Source organism: Phalaenopsis equestris, unplaced genomic scaffold (genome assembly GCF_001263595.1).
Source record: "Phalaenopsis equestris unplaced genomic scaffold, ASM126359v1 Scaffold000507, whole genome shotgun sequence".
NCBI lineage: Eukaryota > Viridiplantae > Streptophyta > Magnoliopsida > Asparagales > Orchidaceae > Phalaenopsis > Phalaenopsis equestris.
This window is the reverse complement of record NW_018164947.1, coordinates 758,593-781,530: the sequence shown is the minus strand read 5'-3', so window position 1 is coordinate 781,530 and position 22,938 is coordinate 758,593. Positions and strand designations below refer to the sequence as shown.

General features: G+C 33.6%; 1 protein-coding gene across 1 annotated transcript in view; it reads right to left on the bottom strand.

The window, feature by feature from the left end:
- LOC110028265 (HEAT repeat-containing protein 5B) overlaps positions 1–22,938 on the bottom strand; it is a 168,556-nt gene that overhangs the window by 96,004 nt on the left and 49,614 nt on the right. The window contains 10 exon segments of the mRNA XM_020730035.1: positions 5,058–5,225; positions 5,342–5,458; positions 7,881–7,987; positions 8,082–8,211; positions 11,637–11,740; positions 11,821–11,946; positions 13,438–13,506; positions 17,964–18,044; positions 18,139–18,228; positions 18,603–18,707. Of these exon segments, the coding sequence (XP_020585694.1) occupies positions 5,058–5,225; positions 5,342–5,458; positions 7,881–7,987; positions 8,082–8,211; positions 11,637–11,740; positions 11,821–11,946; positions 13,438–13,506; positions 17,964–18,044; positions 18,139–18,228; positions 18,603–18,707 (1,097 nt within the window).

Below are 22,938 nucleotides of genomic sequence, written 5' to 3'. Positions count from 1 at the left end.
TATAAATTTTGATATTTTAATAGTTAATTAACTTTGTTCTATTGCTTTTTTTATTGATTGAATATTATTTAAAATCAAAATTAACAAATTTAATATTTTCATAAATGTAAAGAATACTAACAACTTTATTTATAATAACACCTAATATATATTAAAATTTATATTATTTATAATAAAATATATTACATATCAAATAGATTAAATTTTCAAAAAACACCCCCAAGGAGGGCATTTCTTCAAAAATTAATTTTTTTTTCATAAACTCCTCCAAGGGAGGCATATATGCTCTTTTCTAAATTTCTTTTTTAAAAGCTTCTCTCGCATATTCCATTAATAAACATGCTCCTTTTAAAAATTTGGCGAAATATTAATTCTTTATTTTAATATTTAAAAATATTAATGTCTCAAACTTGGCCACAATTTACGATATTTAACATTTAAGTCAAACTGAGCCCCCACATTTAGATATTTCCATTTTAAGTCAAGTTCGGGCCCCAATTAGCAAAATTTAGTATTCAATTTAAGTTTATCCCCTCCAATTTAACATATCTCATATTGTTGTCATGCTCACAAGCTTAGCCTCACAATTTATGATATTTCATGTTCAAGTCATTTTGCAAGTTCAAATATTTCACTTTCAAGTTATTTGCAACTCTTAAAGTTTAACTTTAATGAATTGCGATTCCCAAAGGTCATATTGTTCAGTTACATGTAAGTCTAAACACTCAAAATTTTGAGGCGTCAACCCCTGCCAGGGGGGCACATGAAAGAATGTCAGTCTTCCCAAGTGTCTTAAAAGTTTCGTTGGTCGGCGTCGTGAAACACTGCGGTTGAAGGGCAAAAATATGCATTTAACCTGCAGTCATAAAAGACGCAACAAGTCTTCATTATACTGACAAAAAAAAGTTAAGTCACAATCCAGCATTTCCCGAATGAGACTTAACTTTTCCCAAAAAGTATTTGATTCACAAGGACGGATACTTGCATTTCCCATAACTTATATTTGAAAACCCCTAATTTTGAAAACCCCTAATTTTACCAAAAAAAAAAAAAAACAAACAAACAAGTTCGTAGTTTTCCCCCAACCAAAGTATGGGTACTCGCGCTTCCTCAAATGAAGATTTTAAAAGTCTTTCCTCCATGCCCATTTTTATTCATTTTTGAGCTTCGGTGATGATAAATGACGACGACAAGACAAAACAAAATAAAATAGAGGTCTTTTGTTTTCTGGGTTTTTTTCTTTTTTTAATACAGCACACAATAATGCCAAAAAAAAGTAAAATGGGAATGATGCCTCGGTTTAGCAAGGGCAGGAGAATTCGACTCGTGCTCGAATAGAAAGGCCTCGTGCGATCTTATGTACAAAACAGAGGGGCAATACATAAGAAAAGCTTGGATGCGTAATAGGGCAATACAAAAGAAAAGCTTGGAAGTGTGATATGGCAGAGGGTGATTTGCGAACAGATGGAAGAAGACGACAAGATTTTATCATAAGGAGGATCAAGCGTTGGCTAAGCCAAATAGGCTTCTAGTTATGCCTAAAACAGATCAGGCAAAAAATGCGAGTTTTGAAGGTCACGTTCCAGTTGTTTCTTCCCCACTGATTCTTTTCATGCCTGTAGCATGAAGGGGAGAGGCTTCGATGAGCCTACGAGAAAATAAGGACAAGGGATTCGAAGTTCGTTGTGTGTCCCAATTCCATAGTGTTTTCTAGCAAATCATAATCACGATTGTATCATGTGAACCAGGCCAGCAAGAACAGTCGCAGGTAAGAGGAAGGAGTTTCAATGGTTTCAGCAAGCAGTAATCAAGTCGTGGCTTTCTTAAGAGCAATCATCACGACTATATCATGATGGAAATGGCATAGGAGGAAAAAAAGCAGTATTCGTACATAATGATCTCGTGTTGGTCTTCTACATCTAGCACTAACAGTAATTGTTATGCGAGTGGGAGCAAACGAACAGCACTAGGAAAGTTGTGACCAAGAGAAAGTAGCACTTGGGCTTCGGCTGGAGCGAGGAAAGATAAAAGTGGAGACGTGCCTGAATTGTAAGTTGTTTCTTTTGCAACTGATTCCCTCGAGCTTCGAATTTGATATTTACAGAGATAAAAAAAGTGGGGCCGATTATTTGGTGAACTAAACGGGAGCAAATAGAAATTTTAATGTTATTTGATTTCTTTTTTTTTTGTTTCTCTTTCTTACTTTCTTTTATTTATTTTAGAGGCCAACAATCCCCTGGGTCAATTTAGTTCTTCTTGCACTTCACACTTCGAAACTCCTCGGGTGCCCACCGTTCTTCTCCATTGTTCGTAACCTACACGCAACTAAAGCCCTCTGTCTATTTTGTAGCACATGACAAGATCGTGACATATAGAGATCTTCAAAGCTTCATTCCGTCCCCATTTGTGCATATCCCTCAAGATAAAGGTGTGACTAAAGCAAGAAAAGAACAACAACAACTGGATCCCTTGGACAAACATCCACCCTAAATCTACAAGGATCCTTATACGACACAATCGATGGTTGTTGATGATAATCTTTCAATCGAGTTGGGTCAACTAACTCGGCTGATTAAGTAGATCAAGGACCACGATGATCCGGGATGAAGAAAACATGTGATCTTAATAGGGCACGACATCATTTCTCACACTACCAACTTTAAGCTCCAAATAATAGATTTTACCATCTAAAACATATGTTCCTTGGTATTATATGTTTATTATACAGCGTTAAATGACTAACCTTAACCGAAAGTGTTCTCCCTTTATCAAGAGGGTAACTAACCATAGAGGCTTGCACATATGGGAAACCTCATACCCGATGTCACGACCCAGTCTGAAGCTTAGAATTAACTAAAGAAGAAACTACAGTCAGACGATATTAACATTTCATTTTACTTTTCACAGGGTTTCAAAAACTTTCAATAAACGTAAAAGAGTCACTAATCCAAAAAGTGCAATAAAATTTAAGCATCCATAAACGACATCATCTGCAGACAACAATCTCAAATCAACATATAAATTATCTCTACATAGAAGTAAACAAAAGAAAGCTAAAATCACATCACAAAATAGTATCTATCAGTTGCAGTCCTCCTGTAAACCAAATCTCTTATACTAAAAATATCAATCTAAATTTTTTCTTTTCCTAAAAGAAAATATTAACTGCAAATGTAATTTAGACTTAGTAAGTAATTATAATCTAATATATACTAAACTATGATGTTTATGCTTTGCATGAATAACCAAAAAAAAATGCAGCCTATTACTTTATAAGAACTTGAACTTTCATTTCAAATTTATTTCTTCTAGTTTCAGTTTAAGTATTTACTATTTTAACATCTTCAATAATTATCATAGGACTATCATCATATCTGAAGGCATCCTTAAAATGTGTTCGAATACACTCAAAATTGTACTCGAAGGTACCCTCAAATTGTACCTGAAGGTACACATTTGTCATTTCCTTTTAACATGCACTGATATATTGAATCCCCTGTCAGTTTCATCTGAGGGTAATCCTATATGACTTAATCATTTACTTAACCTTTCATATCAATTAAAATCATTTAAAATGTACTTTCACATGTCAATAATTTCCTTCCAATTGATAACATATGAGACTTTCAGAATGTCAGACATTAATGAAATACTTATTTTTAATCATTTAATAAAACATAAATTTAATGCCTAAAATAAAATAATCACTCACCTCAGCCTTAAAGGATTGTTGTCAATGCTTAATTTATCACTTCACTTCTTGGTTATTACCTATTAGTTAAATGTGCATATAATTATCAGAATTATATTCTAAAAAAAACAATTAAATATAACTAATGACATATAACAAAAATAACACAAATAAATAATTATACCATTAAAAAGAATTGGTTTGCTTTCTTGCACTAGTCTACTCTTTCCTCTTACAACTCTAATTGATTCACCTTTAATCTTCTACCATTATATCTGATTAAATTAAACTTGTTATCAACATTTAGCAAGTAAACTGATATTTTGCATCCAAATAATTAATACAACCAAAACTCAACTTATAAATAATTGTTCAACTCAATTGTCCATCTCAAGCAATTATCCACTAATAATGTCCGATTTAAACTCATAAATTTTAATTCTGAATATTATGATCTATTTAATTACATAAATTTATAAATGTAAAACTTAAAAGCATCAAATACTTACCTAAAGCTTCGATTCCATAAAAACGGCTCCCTTCCGGGACTTATAACCCTAACACGCACAAAAGAGTTCTCAAATCCTTCCCTTCTTCCTCCTCTCTTTCGGCCTCGACACCTTCCCACAGACCATACGCAGAATCTCCTTCCTCTGTAAAAGCCGGACGCAATGATCGTCAGCTTAGACACAAATAGCACCTGCGGTCTCCTTCAATTTCTTCTCCTTCACACAGCACCAGTATAAGAAGTCATAGCTTCCTCCTCCTCGATTGCGGCTCGGCACAGGTAGTCCACTGATGTCGCCACCACCCTCTCCTTCCTCTGCCTTTGGTCTCAACACAATACCGCATATTCTTCTCCTTTGCATGGCTCCATACTGCACAAAGACCGCACGATTCCCCTCCAACTTCTTCCTTCCTCGACTAGGGCACAACAATTTCTCTTCTCGATCTCCCCTGTTGTCTCTTGCTTATTCTTTAAACCGATTCGAATGAGTAATATGACTCTTAAGCCAATAACCCAAGGCATGCTTATCCTTCGTGCCTATTCAATTAATCGCTATTATTATTTTTTTAGGTTATTACAACTCAGATCAAATAGTCCTCGCAAAATGAGAGTGAAATCTCTATGTAGCATCTTATCTACTTTTCCATCTGACTTCTGAAAATTTAACCCTCAAAACTCTCTCAATAACACAAACAAAAATTGGGGTGGTTGGAATTTTCAGAGCCCACGGTACAGATGTAAAAAATAAAGTTTTGGTGTTAGATATATAAATACATAAGAATTGGGTGGTATGTATATAAGCAACCCTTTTTACATAATATATAATATCAGCATTAAAAGACTATATTAAAACTCTACCTGAATGGAGTCGAGCATATCTGTAAAATCTGAGGATGCTCACTTTTATATGACATTGGATCAGAAACAGATTGATAAGTCATTAGTATTCTGATGGTGAATAGGTCTATTGCAGGCCTCAAATTTGGTAAATGCTTGGCTGTTAAAAATGATAGGTGGTACAGAGCTCTGCTTATCATAATTTAAAAAAAAATTAGCATCTATGAAAGTCATTTGCCTAAAAAAATTAGCAAAGAAAAACTGATATGCAAAACAAATTTTGCATTTCGCAACAGATGAAATACCCTCCAAGATATGCTAACACAGGTTGAAGTAAAATCCCATCACTAAAAGATGTTGTAGTTGGAGAAACAAAACTTTTGATAAATGCATCAAGTGCCTCAATTGCTGCTGACAAAACCCTGAGAAATCAAAAAATAAAAAAATCTAAGATAAGGAACAGCATAAGTAGCCAAGAAAAAAGAAGCAAAGAAATAAAACAAAATTATATAACAAAGCAAATAAACATAGTAATCAAATTAATAGATATTGACCATGTCAGACGAGAAAAAAATCAATATGAATAAGGGAAACTAGACTGGGAAAAGAAAGAAAAAATATGAAGACAATAAAAACTGTGAAATTTAAATGGTGCTTTCACATCACTTAAAGAGAGCTTAAAAAAATTCTTGTTTAAAAATTTCAACATCAATAACCGTTGAATCTAACCAGGAACAATTTGATAAAACTCAGTCATAATAAAATTAAATGAAGGAACACGAGCCCATGTTTAATTATTTTTCAAATGTAATATAAAAGAAGCTACAATATAGCCAATCCATCCAAAAAAGCTCGCAAAATACTGATCCATAACCAAGAAACAGCAGTTTAATAAAATGTTCAAATTTAACATAACCAAAAAAGATCCTCCAGATCAAGCATGAATCTCAATGCATCTTTGGACTGGAAGCTTTAAACATCAAAGTAAGGATCACATACATTCAGATTTAACAAATTTATAATTAAATTGGATGTTTCAGTGAGATGAACTAAATAAAATAAGAGGTCCAATTTGAGAACGTATGAGCCTAGTTCGAGCAGTTGGAGGATAGTTAGTGTTATGAAAAAAAAATAAACCTGAACCTTGTATGCTAAAAAGCTTTTTTTTATTTAGAAAATTGATATTAGGCAACCTAATAAGAGAAAATTTAATTACATGAACTTTTCTAGGTTAGAGTTATTCCTAATCTAGAGATTTGGGAGTATATAAATATGTAAAATATGTTTTCAATTGTGAATAAGAAAAGAAAAAGCTTTCCTGTTACACACAAAAACTTCACAGCATCAATTTGAAAGATCGAATGATCTTCAAATCTAGTAAGCTTATAGTATAATCGAGCATCTCAATGAGATGAATCTACTGAGCCCAACATAACTTATTTCTTACATCATTAAGGCGTTCAAATACTCAAAAAAAAAAAAAATCATGCAATGAGTATCACTCTGGGTCATCCAATAGATACGTATGAATTCAAGCATTATTTATGAAAAATGACACTACTAAAATCTAAATATAAACCTTCATTCTCTTTATGACGGGGAGGAACCTAAACATTGAAGAAAAGCGTCAAGCTCTTGAGGGTTCTCGATCATCACTATAATTGAAGAAAAGTCTCAAGGGAGCTCCAAGTTCTTAAGGATTTTCAAACTCCACTATCGTTGAACCACATTTACCAAACCGCCGCGATAGCCACCGAACAATCAGACCAACATTGCCCGGCCACCACTGTTAGACAATTGTTGTTCGGACACCTTCGTTGTAGCAATTGTCGAAGAGCCACCTTCAGACCACCATCACACGGTCGCCACTACAGCATGATAATTGTCTTTAGATTGTAGCCTCTCTATCTAAATCACCGTCGGCATCTTGTTGCAACTACCCGATTCATGCCAACATCACCTAATCACTGCGGCCGCCATCGAACCATTGTAGAATTTTCCATTGTCAAATGTAAATTGCTACAATCACCGAACCATTGTCAACTGCTCGTCGCCATTATCAAAACTTTGTTGTTTGGTCACCCCACAAGCACACGCTAGGCCACCATCACAAGCCATCATTGTCAGCCACCCTCACCTAGTCGCCACCATTGTCACCAGGTCGCTGTCTCATTGTCGTCGCGGCCATTGTCGCAATATCATTAGCCGAGCACGACCATTATCATTGGACCACCATCACATAATCATCATCACTGTTGTACATTATTTGCCAAGTTGTGATCGTCATCATCGGATCAGAATGAGCGACATTGTTATCAAATCATCATCATGAAGCCCCCACCGTCGGTCCTCTACCACTGTAACCAGATCGCTACTAATTCTCCAAAATTTTAGGTCGCTCTAACAAAAAGTAAGCTGATAACCCCCACTCATGTCTTATTGACATCTCCTACACAAGGGACGGGCAATGTTTATAACTTACATTTACATAGTGAAAATCATTTTAATTGGGCTAGGCCTCGTGATTTTTCCGCTTTCGGATTTTTCATATAATAACTCTAGTGTCTCCTCTTCCAACTTCTGGTTAGTTTGTGTGTGCTTGTGAGCTAAATTTTTGTGTGATACTAACACGTTAATTTCTCACTGTATCACCGCAAATTTTCTAGCATGCAACACTAGTAATGAAAAAGAAGAGAGTTTTCTATGGCAGAGCCTACAAGATACCAAAACAGACCAACAATGATGACTAATTATATGACTCACAACAGCATGTCATAAAACCAATACGACGTTAATTATCAAAAAAACAGGAAAAAGAGCAGGGTGTACAAGAGCCCAGCTCACCGTAAATCAGACATTAAATCCTGTGATCTTCTGGATCGGCTGTCAGATCCTCCAACAAAAGGGTCGGCCCATAGCAAAAGAACATCAAAAACTTGGTCTTCAAGTTCCTGTATATCATTCGAGAACAAGATTAAATCTTAACAGAAGTTACAATTTGCAAGTATGTGAAGATGAGCATCTAAAAAATATGAAGGGCACTACTTTTGGCATAGAAGCAACAAGTGAAGCCAAGAGAAACCATCCCGCTTCCATTTCCACAGTAGCAGCAGAAGGGTTCCAACTAAATTCAGCCAACATTTTCTTCGCTACTTCAAGTACAGATTTTGGCGTCCTGTAACATGGAAACATCAGCATTATATGCCACCAAAATGGAAGAGAGAAATTTAATTTCGAAGTTTAGAGCAAAAACATTTTAGAAATAAAAAAATTAGAATGTCAAAGATAATTGTGCCAAACTTACGACAATTCCAAAAATAACAGTTTTAAGTGAAAAGGGTGAAATAAAATAACAATGCAATAATGGCCTAGAGACAAATTGAAAAATAAATTCTAATAAAATAAAGCACAATTAGCCATGCATTAGAGTACCAATAAAATGTTTAATACAGGAATCACTATTCAAATCAAAGAGAATGGAAAGAGCGGCAAATGGAATAGAACTTTTGGAAAGTTGTATGCAAGAATGACAAATTAATATTACCAGTACTAAGATGGTAAACAAAAATAAAAAAGTAGAAAGAATCAAACCAACTGATCATCTTGGCAACTCAAAAAAAATAGCAAGAAAAGCAAGTAAATGCGAGTCACAACTCTCCAGAAAGAATTTTCAGGAAATTATAAATATAAGTAAATATCAAAATCTTCACTCCACATTAATATCAATAAAACTAGTAGCAAGCATTATTTCAAAAACTTCTGAGATCTTATAATCATCAAACAAATGTACCAAATTTTTCATAGAGAGGAAAATTCAGAATAGGCCCGCAAAAATTCACAAGTGGCAAATTTAGATTTAGAAGGTTCACATTTCTCCAATTTAATCCCTCTTATACAAAATTGATATCAAACGAACTCTCAGATAACAGGTGATCATATGAAGTTGAACTTAGTCACTATGGGACCATTTGAGATCAATTTTGTACAATCTAGGTAATAAAATCAAAATATGTAATGCATGAGACTACTTTGGGCTATCTTTTCACATTAAATGACTCAAATCGTACAAAAAGATAGCTGTGATAAAATTATGTAGAGAAAGTTTAAAAGGCTTGGAATTAAACACATGAACTGTAGGGGGTATTTAAATGAAATTTTACCAATTTAATTGGATGAATATGAGGCAAATTTAATCCTAAACTATAAAAGCGCTCAATTTAATTCCTTGACTAAGCTTGCCAATTGAAGTCGCTGAGAGAGAGAGAGAGAGAGTTAAAAATAAAATAAATAAACAATAGAAAAAGTTTAAAAAAAGAGAGTTTCTGCCTCATCACTACAGAACAGCAAAAAGTACTACAAAATTTAGTCTAAATAAACATAAACTGAACAAAATCAAATAAACTTCTCAGCAAAACAATGCAACAAGTTGAAAGATAAGGAGAGAAAAAACAAAAAAAAGCACAAAGATAACAAATGAAATACATGTGTAGAAAGGAACAGTACAGAACACAAACTTAGATTTATAGAGGACTCATAACAACTCACATATGACAATGCTCAAGCCTTCTCACATAACAGTCAAAACTATTAGTACTATGACCTAAAGATTCAATGTCAAATGACAAAGTACAGATTGCAGGCAAAAAATAAATAAAGTTACTATGAGCACAACACAAAATTCTGAAAGATGGGCAAGCAGACAAAATGAGATCACTAAAGCTCTAAATGAAAAGTTGTACAAGCAACTCAATGATGCATTCATCAACAAAAGTTTAAAAGGCTAAATTTTGACAAATAAAAATCAACCATATACATCAAGAGGAAAATATTAATTCAAATTGTAGTGTCTCGCAAGTTGTGAAAATGCTCCAAAATAATGCAACTCTTCTAAACTTAGCACAATTGCTCTCATTTACATTTAAAAAAAATGACAGTATCCAAATCAAAATAACTTCACAACACTTTGCGCTCCTCAAAAAAATGCATATTCAAATCATGTCGCTCCGAGAACCATGCAACACTCTAAAAAATGCAAACAAATTTTAACACCTGCAAATGAAATCTCAAACTCAAACCCAAAAGGCAAACTTGCGTTTGAACAGGACACCATGCTTATAAGGTACAGTTGTAATTCTCAAACTTCGAAGGCAATCTTCCGCAAAAATGCAAAGTCAACAAACCTGAAAATCAATAATGTCTAGGGGTGTGCATCATTTGGTCAAAACCAAAAAATTGAACCGCGCATAAAAAATTTGGTTGATTCACTTCGGTCTCAAAAATACATTTTGATTTTTAATTATTAAACCCTCAAAGTCAGTTTCATATTATTGGCTCAGTATTTTCATCTAACCAAAAAATCAAAAATTCGAGACCATATGGAAGATTCAGAAAATTAAATCGATCTTATTTATGTATGCTCATAATTAATCTCGAACTAACTAAATTTTGGTTTGTTCATAACTAAATTGTTTAAACCAAATTAAATTTTGATTCGGTCAGTATAGTTTTATCAAAATTTTGATCGGTTTGGCTTTTCAGATTCTAGATTTTTTGTTATAATTGGTTTGACAAATTTGAAAACTAAACCATCCAAATAGACTGAATGTTCACCCCTAATAATGTCTCAAATATTATATAGGTTTAAAGAAAAACATAAATGGGCTAACGCTGTTGGTAGGGCATCGCTACAAATCCCAAATGTTAGATCCAATCATTCAAATGTCCAAATTGGAGTCAACCAGATCAGCACTACGAGTCCTCAAGTCAATCCTCGACGTGTCATGCACTGGAGTCGATAGGATAGATGTCCTAAAAAGAAACCAAATTAAATAGAAACTAATCATAAATGCTTCTCCTAATTTAATTAAACAATCTCACATTATTGCACAAAGGGAACCAAATTTCATTGAAATCTCACCAAAATTAGTTAATTTTATATTTGCATTAAGTCTTTCAAAACCTATTATAAGAAAAAATCAATAAAAAAAATTCTTAGGGCCACCTCAGCTAGACAAGTAGTAAGTTGTAAACTTTTATACTTGATCTTCTATGCGTGGGAGTAGAGTCTACAAAATCAGGAGCACAATGAAAGTACATGTGCAGTCAAATAGTGCATATTAAACAATGAATCCAAATCCTCTGTAACAAGCAAGCAAAGTTAATAAGGTTCAAAACAAAAAAATCAGCTCATAATTTTTATCCTTATTATTGGCGACTTTACTACACATTATAAACGGAGGAAACATATAAAAAATTTAGGTCCACACTGATAAAGACAAAAGAATCCAACAACCTTTTCCACGATGATTGCCACACAGACAATAAATCTCAACTAGTAGAAAAACCTACTGTACAAATGTTACAGATTCAAGTGTTCTTACCAGTAAATTGGGGGTGATTTTTAACACGAGTAAAGGCTTTAGCTTCCGCTTAAGAATTTGAATTCATAAAACATTTTGCAGCAAATGGAGATTTTTGCTTCTTAAATAACATATGATAGGCACACAAATTGGAAAATTGAGTCATCAAAGTTTCATCATTGCTATGCTTGGAACCATACTTCAAATTTAATAAGAATAAAGAAGCGGCAGACAAGTTTACCTGGAAGGATAACCAAGTGGCAGCTTTGGTGATATGGAAATAAGCGCAGCTATAAAAGCTGCTTGGCCATGCAAGGAGAACAACTCATGATTTAACTGGTTCCCCTTTTTATTAATGCATGGAATTGTGAGTATCATAATGAAAGGTAAATCCATGACTACATTGAAACAAGCTAATGTATTACCTTTCTATTAGCAGCACTTTCTCTCAAAGCATACAATGTAGTCACACCATAAGAAATAAGACCACCAACAGAAGTAGGATCAACCTCAGCCAATGCACGCAATGTCAAAGCTGCTTCTATGCGTACCTATGCAGTAAACTTATACATAAGCATCAGAGACGGAAAACTTCAAAGATTACAGAACCTTTTGAAAAATGGTCTCAGGTAAAACAAATTAAAGAATAACAATAAAAATAAATCCAAATCAATATATGGTACAGCAAAAACATCAGAAATTTATCATTGTCACATATATGATAATTTTTCTCAAGATACATGCTATTTGATATGAACAGAACACAATCAAAACTGAAAATTACAGAGTTTGTAGTTAATGAAAAAACAGCATACATTATTCACAACTTGTAGAAATAAGGTTTTCTCCATGTGTAACTATGATAAATATGAAGTGCAATTTTAAACGCTTACCTTCAGTTTCATAGAATAACAAAGTTTAGCTGGATGAATAATGCATTGAGAGCCATATGACAATACATACGGATGTTTCATATGAATAATCTTGAGTAAAAATGTTAGCTTTATTGGCTCTTTTAGATTTTAGATGATGTCTTAAATGATTATAGATTACTATAAATTGTTTTATGACATGCATGCAATGTGATGTATGTTAATAGTCTTGAAATATCCACATGTGATCATTTTGATGTTCGGTATGTAAATTTTGGTAACAGTAGATTGAGCAGTTCACCCACTTTCATCACTGTTGTTTGTTCCTGCCTCAATGCTCACAGCCCTAAAGCAGATTAATGACAGTATAATCCCAAGCCACACTTCTTAGTTCTCTTCTTCCTAAATTTCACAAACATCCACCAGTCTCTCCCTCCATTAATACATGGTCTTATGATCTAATCTAGTCCAACAGTCTCGGCAGCATAGATAACATCCCATTCAGTTACAGTCCATTTACAAGAAAATCTGAGTTAATTTCAGCAATCCCAAAATTGGAATTCTACCTTCAATTTTGCAACTATTTATTTTGAAGCTTTACTTTGTCACAAAACTTTCAAGTTAAGAAATGATTCAGAAAAGGCAATAATTAACAGTAATCCCTACAAAATAAAGAAGTCAAATAACTATAGCCTAACAGTTAATTACAAGCATAGACAGAACGTGAAGAACATAATTACCAATTACGCCTTTTACTTTTAGTATAGAAATAAAAAACATCCAGCTTCTCAGCCATGCAACCATAATTTAATAAAGATAAAAAATAATGGCAGAAAACTTCATACAAAATTCAAAAAAGAGCTCTCCGATTAAAAACAGAAAAAATAGTTTGTACTAATGACAATCCTACAACATCAACCTTATGTTAAACCAGTCATAAGTGGATGCAAGGAGACCACAAGTAAAGGATCGACCAAAATTTCATAGTAGATAGAAATTTGACACAAGTAAAATTATAAAGGCTCGCCATTGAATGTTTGCCAAGATTACATATGATCACATTAAGTAATTAGTATCACAAAATTGAACAGTAAGTTGCCAATGGTTGAAATAATAATGACATTGAAGATATCAGATGTACTAAAATAACAATTTAGGACAAGGCATTACATGTACTGAAGAATGAGACAGAGCTGCAACAACTGTGTCATCAATAATGTCTTTAAATTCACCTGGAACCTGTACAAAGTAACCAAGGAACTTTCTTAGTTATGTAGAAGAAATGACTGTGCATATAGCAAAACTTCTACAGAAAAGAAAAACTGCAAATACCGAATTATTATTTTCAACCCCTGCAATTTAGAAAAAACCTTGGGCATGATTCATATCGTCTCTAACCTCATTCAAACCATTTTTTATCAGCTATATATTGTTTTCATTCTTTCCTCCAATATTTTGCATGTATCATATTAAAGATGGTATTGATAAATCCTTCTACATAAACTCTGGCCGCATTACCTCTAGTAAAATTTACGATGTTCATTTATCTCATTCCAATTCTCAAATAAGATGATAAATGCAGAACATCTTTTGCCAGCTATTTGAATCCTTATACCTTTACCAAAAGAATGTTTTGTGTATTTTAAGAACCTTATGCATACAGAATTTCGGACACAATAGCTCTAGCCTTCTCCTTTCCTTCAACATTTACTTTGCATTATATTTTCCCTCCTTTTAACTTCATTTTGCTTTTCTTTATATGGATATGGCCATCAAAGTCTTCGACTTTTATAACCTTATCAAAAAATCATAATATGGTACACTATAAAATACTATCATTTCTCATTATCCTTTCCGATTTAGTGCTTTCTTCAACAGCCGGCATTTAAATCCACTGAGTATAGTTGCTCTGAGTGTCATTTGATAAAATTCCTTTCAATTCCACATAACATTCACTTATCATACAGTACTCCCAAGTCACTACTCATTTAAAGCATTGAACATTTATTAAGCTAATTATATTATCGTCTAGATCTGCATTCCAATACATCGTTGATTAAAATATATATATAGAAAACAAGGGTTTTCCATCTTAAATCAACATTATAGGCAGAGAAATTTCCATGGCAATTAATGTCTGGAGCACTGGCAGGGAACCAAATTAGGCGAGAAGATTGTAATTGCAGTGTGTTTTCCTTGGCTGCAGCTCTCGCACTAACATGACTACCTTAATCTCCCCAAGATTGACCACTTGTAGCTGGCTAGTTTGGGGAGCTACAGTAGGAAGCGTTTGCATTTGTTTTTATGTTACTTCTGCATTTATTTATTTTTATTTTTTACCAACTATAAAACCGTATAAATAGAACCGTAGTTAGCCACATAAACACCACTGAGTACACCACGGTTTCTCTCCCCTATTTTTTTATCTACTTCTTTTTATATGGTATCAAAGCTAGGTTATATCTAAATTATGGTATAAAATTACAAAATGGCCCTGGTTGGGCCTATTAAATAAGAAGAGATGTGTCCTCCTGCCACCATACCTAGCCATAACTTCATTCCAAGAGTCTTTATACAAATTACTTCCTACAAAATAAATGAGAAGAACGAGTTTTAATTGTCTCGCTTAATCTGTTTCATAATTTGAGAAAGATCTAAGATAGGATACCAAAATGGTACATCAAACCGAGGCAGGTGAACCTCCTTTTTTCCATCAGGGGGCAGCAATAATGAATTGGAAATACCCTGGCTAATCAATTCAACAAAAGAACATATTAAATCTCTAGACTCTGTCCACAACACTGTGCAAGCAAATTAGAAGAACCTCAACATGGTGTGCCTTGACTTTCAAAATTCCATGATCCAGAAGTTAACCCAAACAACAATGCAATAATAATATTATTGTTGAAATTCAAATATACAATTACAAACAAAAAACTGAAATAGGAAATAACAAAGAAACGCAACACGAATACACTAGAAGCGTTGGGACTGCAGGTTGAGGGTGACAACAAGGTATGAGCGATTGGGTGGTTGGGTGTTGGAGATTTAACCAGAGTAAGGTTGGCATGCAATTGGACAGCAGCAAGGAAGCTGGAAGAAAGGCTGGAAAGGGATGGCAGCAAATTGGGTGGCGGTGATGAACGATGGCAAAGGTGGCAGTGGGTTGAGCAGCTGTGAGCAAGGCGGGGAAGGGGCGGCTGTGAGGAAGGCTGGGAAGGGGCAGCAGCAGGCTGAATGGTTGTGGCGAAGACTGGGAGTGTGAGGAAGGGTGGATGAACACCACCTTAAGACGAGTTACAGCGGAGCACTTAATCAATTTCGGATACTGAACCAAAAACTCCTAAAACACAACAAATAACATATATATAGACCTAGGATAAAAAAAAGTGGGCCCGACTTCAGATAAGAAGGAAACCCATGCTTGGAAGGACTGGTCGGTCCATCCTGTGCCTAGACTAAACCGGTTTTGGGCAAATCGCGGCAATTGGCGCACGTACCGGGCAAAATATGGCACACGACATTCCAGTCAATAGAGTGAATTAGAAGACCATGATCATGATTATGACCTCAAACAAGAAAGAATGAGTCTGAAGAAATATTTAACCACACTCACATAAAAAATTTGGCAAGAACAATATATCTTTAAATCAAATAATTAGCGTGATGAATGTGTAAATACATAGATCATACTAAAGGGGAAAACCATAACATATGAATTTCCGTAGATCTCAATGAAGAGCTTGATGAAGTTTGTAGAAGAATCCTTCAGATTTGTTCACTTCGTAAAATGAGTAAGCATTTTCTAAAGTTCAAAAAGAAGAAAGCACATAGAGAATTGTGCTTGGAGGTACCATGAATAATCTCATAACAACACAATCTGCCCTTGCAATCAAATGTATGAAGCAAAATCCATGGTATGACACTGAGGCATGGAAAATAAAAGCAATCTTTGGTTCTATGTTAATAAAAATTAAATTCCTTATCGGAAAATTGTTGGAAACTTCATGCCAAGTCAACAATTCAGAGAAACTTTGAGAATCAACACAAAGACACCCATGCTTATCAAAAGAAAAGCAATAAAGAAAAGGAGAAAGAAAACTTGAGTAAATTTTCCCTGAGCAAAAAGGCAATTGGACCTCTTATACTCCATCTCCAAAAAAACTAAATCAAAAATTGATGTTCTCAATCCTCAATTGCTTGGACAGGGATCATTAGAATTAACTGAAAGTTTGCTAAACTCTATTTTACATCTTCAAAACTTCTCCTACAATCTCTTTTATTTAAGAAAAATAGCAAACAATTATGGCCAAAAAATCAAATTGTTATCAACTCTTTGTAGACTTCAGGAACAGAGATAAAGGAAGAGAATTAGTAGTACTACTTAGGTTAAAACACTATTATTCTGATGAAATTACAAAGACAATAGTCATGCCCATACAATCAATGGAAAATGTCTTCTCTCAAAAGTACAAATGAGATTATATCATGACATTGTAGTTTCGGCCATCCTGGTCTTTTGTATCTTGAAATTCAGCTTCTTCAATTTTTGATACTAATGATATTTTTGAAGTACAATCCAACATCTTGTCAAACATCCAAAAGCTAATTTTAAACCTAAATATTATAAGACTAGCAAAAATTTTTTTCCTCGGGCATAAGGATAGTTGTGCAATACCTAATTTTTTATAAGGTCAAAGTGTAAAATATGTTAAATAATGTTACCAAAAAATTTAATTTTTCTCAAAAATCATTTTGATATATATAAATATATGTTAAATCTTAAAAAATGAGAAAGTTATGGATTTAGCTACCATTGGAATTAATTTACTCTAAGATTTTATCGTCTTTTGTATCTAAGCTAATATAATTTTACACTTTTTGCCACTAAAATATTTCACCTAGCATAGTTCCATCAATCTCTCCTGTTGCGTATATTAAAATATAAAAGCTCAATTTCCGTTACAAAATTCTAACTGCCCCTTTTATAATCAAACATTTGTGCAAAAAAACCCTTTTTATTCAACATTTTGCATCCCTCGGTCACTAGGATTTCAATGAAAACCTATCTACTACAATCATTCTCCAATGTCAATAGGTGTCTCATTAGACTGTAAATCTCTAAATGCATTTTCTGCGAAGCTAAGCCAAACTTCTGTCATTCAGATTTATTCCATGGTATAGTAAGTAATTCCCTTCATTTTGAACTTGATGGAAACGTCAGTTTTAACACAATCCTTTAATGCTTTCTTAATGAAACAGCATGAAGACATTTTATGGCACCACCTCCACTTAAAGTCAATTGTCAAATGAATAAAAAAAAAAAAAAAAAATCAGAGCATACAAAAACAAGGATGCTCTCTAAAAAGTTTTTAGATTAATTACAACCAAATGAGGCAACTCACAATATACATTACCAGCAACTTTTGTTAAGATAATCTTCAACATATGAATTCCCAATTTCAGCAGTCTACAACAGAGACTGGACATCAATACACAACAATGAAGAAGCCCCTATCGTTATTATTAGTCCTTACTCTCTTTGATATAATGAGAATGGACACAATATTAGATAACCTGATTTTTAGCACTATATTAGGATGAAAGCTTGAATGAAAATCAAGGTTTTACAAAATTTCATAATATCAACATATTTACTTTTTCATGTGAGCCTTAGAAAAGAAGATTTTAGATACCTCTCCCAAAGCTGTTAAAAGGTATGAGAGGATTCGAAATATGGCGACCCCAGCTGATTGACAGAAGTCTGCAGACTTGAGCTGCAAGGTACAAACAGTATCTAATCTAAGTAATGTCAACAGTAGAAACAATTAACTAGGCATATAAACGATATCTACTAACTTATAAACAGACCTTTCTAGCCAAATGAACTAAAAAACTCTTCTGTGCAGCCTCTGTCATTTGGTCAGTTGCACCGACTCGCAGAATATACAAAACACAAGCCTTCAAAGCAAAGAATGGTTAATGAATTTTCTATTCTGAGAAAAAGGATAAAAAAAACAAAAGTTCTACTCTCAATTTAATTATGAAACGGACAAAATGAATAAAATGCAAATGCATCGTCACCAACTTCGTCAAGCAGTTTTTTTTTTCTTATACAAGCCCTAATAGCATTTGCATCGTTTTCAGAAGACCTGAATTTTTTAAACTTCTAAAAGCTGAAGCAAATCAAGTTTAAATAGAAAGAACTTTATGACGGCACTATCAATGCTAACTATTGATTGCATTGCAAGAATGTTAGTAGGATGTAACTTAAACAATGAAATAATTACATTCACTTATGGGAGAAAAAAAAAAGGTTTTTATAGAAATGATACCGTTGCTTGAGCATCTGCAGAAGCATTTTCTTGAAGCATGTCAATAGCACGTGCAGCATAGTTTTGAAGTTCTTCATCAGAGATATGATACTTGAGATGTATCAACTGGTCAAAAATATAAACTCATATAAGTGCAAATCAAACATAAAATTGTTTAAAGAAAGTTGAATAGAACCGTGAAAATTAAGTGAAAATTAAATAATGCAATATTTATTTCAGTATAAGTGAAGCATAAAAGATATCACCGATACATGGTGATATAGGTTAAATATAACATTAGGATTTGATAAGGTGAAGTTTAACCAAATATTATAGTAATAAAACTTTCCCTGTAACTAAACTCTTCTAGCAGCGCTCTAAGGGAAACCCAATAGATGACCAAAAACAAAGACGTTCTAAAAAATCATGGCGTACACCTCAGGAAAATGAAATTACTTGTAAAAAGAATTGATGGCTCATTCTTATATCAGGATCTTTAAACTATTTGAAAAGGTATTTGTATTCATAGCCATCAAAGCTTCTCTTCTTATATTATAAATAACCTCAGAATTTTGAATCGTTGGTTGACGCAAATAAAAAACCAATAATTCTATAGGCAGAACAAAAACTACATAACTAAGATCCAATCTCGGATGACCCAATGATGAAAATCATTATGCAGTCAATTTCTAAGTCGTATGCAACAGGCCAAACCAAATCTCAAAGGAATACACAATGTTTTCATTAATATCAGTATGTGAATAATTGCCTTTATCAAGTTAAATGATACCAAACTGGCTAAGAAATTAATCAAAAGACCCAACCCTTCTTTTTCTTTATTTAAAAAATGCAGCAAACCTTCATTAAAACCAACAAAACAAGTACCTAGCCAACAATAAAAAAAATCTAATCATATTCACGCATGATAGTATATTACCATTATAATGCGCACACATTGTTCAGATAGTAAGAAAATGATGAGCCCATGTATAATTGAAATAAAAAGCAAAGAAGTCCCCCGACTACTGGTATGGCCAATTTAACACAAGAGTATGCCATTTCTCAAATTTTGTCACTTAATTATATAAAATCCAAAAGTGGTCCCTTGGGCGACAAATTGTACTACATTTATATTTTTAAAAATCGCATCCTATTTTTTTGTGTAACTGTTGTGAATCTTATTTCAAATCAAATCATTTTTCCTTTGCAAGGTCGTTGAAATTTATTGCCAGAATATTATCAAAAAAATGTATTTGGCTTGACAGTTCTAATATTTGTAGGGAGGACGGTCCAACTTGCTTTATAAAACATATGACCATACCTTATAAGTAGGATGCCGTACATATAGCGTGACAACTAGTCAGAGTTGCACACTTTCTAAATTTAAAAGAGAGTTTAAAAGTTCAAACTTTTTCAATAGATGCACGTTTCTCAATGAAGAGTAAATATGAAATAATCTTTCATCCTTTTTTTTAGTTTGTTAAATTTTCTCAAAACAAAACATTTGAGTATTTAGTAAATTTATCGAAGCACGTGTAGATTAGTTGAATTTTGGCAAATTAATACATCTCTTAAATGATGTGCACACTTTTCAAAGCACTTACATGACGGACTTGCATACCTTACAAAAGCACTTACATAATATTTTAAGGGCATTTAAATGCATACCATAAAAATCTTATGTAATTCTATACAAACACCTAAACTTTCATATTTACATACTGTACACTCTAAATCTTTAATATCACGTCAAAAATACCACTACCATTAACATTTTAAAAGTAAAGTACACCTTCTCATGCATAAGTTCAAAGTATTATAAATGTAAATATTAAACTTTAGGTGTTAGAAATGTAAATACAAAGAAATTGAGTGGTATGTATGTAAATTTCCCAATTTTTTATGCATTTGCATGATGCACTTGAATGATTTTCGTTGCATGCACATGATGTATTTGAACATTTTCAAGGTAGTGTTATTGAACTTGAGAATTGCCTCATGTTGTTTGTGCATGACTTAGAATATCAGTATTTCAATCAATATTTAAAGTTATGCAATTGGGTTCTAAAGTGTTTTTATTCGTTTATCGAGGCGTAAAGTTCGGTGCATTTTGAGGCGCAAGTTTAGAGGCATTTTGAGGTGTAAGCCTAAAAAATAACCATTTGCACAAAAGAAAATATTGCACTGAGTTCAAAATATGAAATAAGAGATAACAAATTAATATTATAGCTTATGAATACACTAACATGTAATATATTAATGACCTAATATAGAAAAAATAATAAATTATTTAAAGTAAAAAAATAATATTAACATTTAAATATTAAATCATTAAATACGAATGGTTATACAAACATTAGAATAAGATATAATAACATGACAATATTAAAAAGTTTGATACAAATAGTCTCTCGCTACTACTATCCTTCATAAAAATAAGAACATAACAAGGCAGAAAGGTAATAATTTTAAAATTTAAAAGTTTCTATCAATCTTATCACTTGATGAGCCTTCATTGGGATCATCAGAAAATAAATTGTTTTCTCCCGCTTTTTATCCTCAATTATATCAATGTTCTCTCAATCCTTCTTATCATCTAAAAGAACAATCATCTTCTTATTTAATTATAATTGCTATCTATTAGATTTTAAAATAATGACAATGTTGATGTTAACAGCTTAATTACATCCTCATTTGTATATTATATCAGTAAGCAAGGGATGTTTGTAAGTATTATTTTACTTATATTTATTTTAAAGAAAGTACTAGATCTCTCACTCCTACTATACTTCATAAAAATAAGATCTCCGTAAGGTAAAAATTTTAAAATTCGAAAATTTCTATCAATCATATCACTTAATGAGCCTTCATTGGGATATTCAGCATAATCATTTGCTTTCTCCCTCATTTTATTCTCAATTATATCTGTGTTCTTAAAATCCTCCTACTCATCTAAAATATCAATCTGCTTCTTATTTAATTAATAACTATATTATTACATTTTAAATAATGACAATGTTGATTGTAATAGCTTAATTACATCCTCAATTGTATGATATTATATAAGCAAAGAACGTTTATAAGTGTTATTTTGCTCAAATTTATTCTTAAAAAAATCCTAGAACTAATTGTGCACGTCTCATAATAAGGCAAGGCGCATTAGGGCGAGCTTCATACTATGTGAGACATATGCCTCATGCAATATTCAATGAGGCATAAGCCACATTGCAACTTTTTCAAAAATTCTTTTAAGCGAGCCTCAAAGCAAGCCTCATATTTCACAATTTTAAACCGTGATTTTGTTATTCATAATTACTTATTTATAGCCATTAAGATGAGGGGAATATTACATTTTTTAAAGTTTTTAAAGACTTCATTATGTTTGTGCACGTTCATATTGTGAATCTGATGGCGAATGTTTGTGATATGGGAGTTACAGTGACGACTACTCAACATAAGATAAACGAAAGATATTTAATAATGAATCCAAAAGTTATAGTGACGAGTACTCAACATAAACATAAAGCATTCAAACGGTCAAGTGACAACGACTCCTCAAAATAAGAATAAAATAGTACAAAAACATATAAACGGCTCTCTAGAGGAGAGTGGCAGCTCCTGGAAGAGAAGGGAGTAGCGACAGCGCTGGAAGATGGTTGGCAGTAGATGGTTGTGGTGCTGGAGAGAGTAAGAGTGGGATTGGCCTGCTGGCAGGTGGCTGGCAGCAGATGGCTGTGGAGTAGGAAGGGAGCAGCAGGTGTTGGCGGTTGGCTGGCAGGTGTAGAAGGGATGGCGGCCGACCGGAAGGGAGCTGGAGGAGGGTCGACCTGCTAGAAAATGTTGGAGGCGGTTGGCAGCAGCAGGACAGCTATTGGAGGCCACGAACAGCAGCAGGACAGTTGAACAGCAACAGGAAGAAGTTGGAGTGGCTGGCGGCAGTAGGACAGCCATTAGAGGCGGCGAACAGCAGCAGGACAACTGTAGGAGATGGCTAACAACAACAGGAAAAAACTGGAGCGGCTGGCAGCAGCAGGATAGCAACTGGAGGCGGCGAACAACAGCAGGACAGCCACTAGAGGCAGTGAACTGTAGCAGGACAGCTACTGGTTGCGGCAAACAGTTGCAAGACAGCTACTGGTTGCGGCAAACAGCAGCAAGACAGCTACTGAATGGCAGGCGGCAGCCAGATGGGAAGTAACGAGCAAAGATAATCACCAACTCGGACGCGTTACGGCCGGAGCATCTTTTTGTCATCAGATACATCCCTTGGAGGGGAGAAACACCATAAGGACAGCAAACTAAAATAAAAAACAATTAGGAATTAAACCCTAAGCAACCCATCAGCCTAATATATATA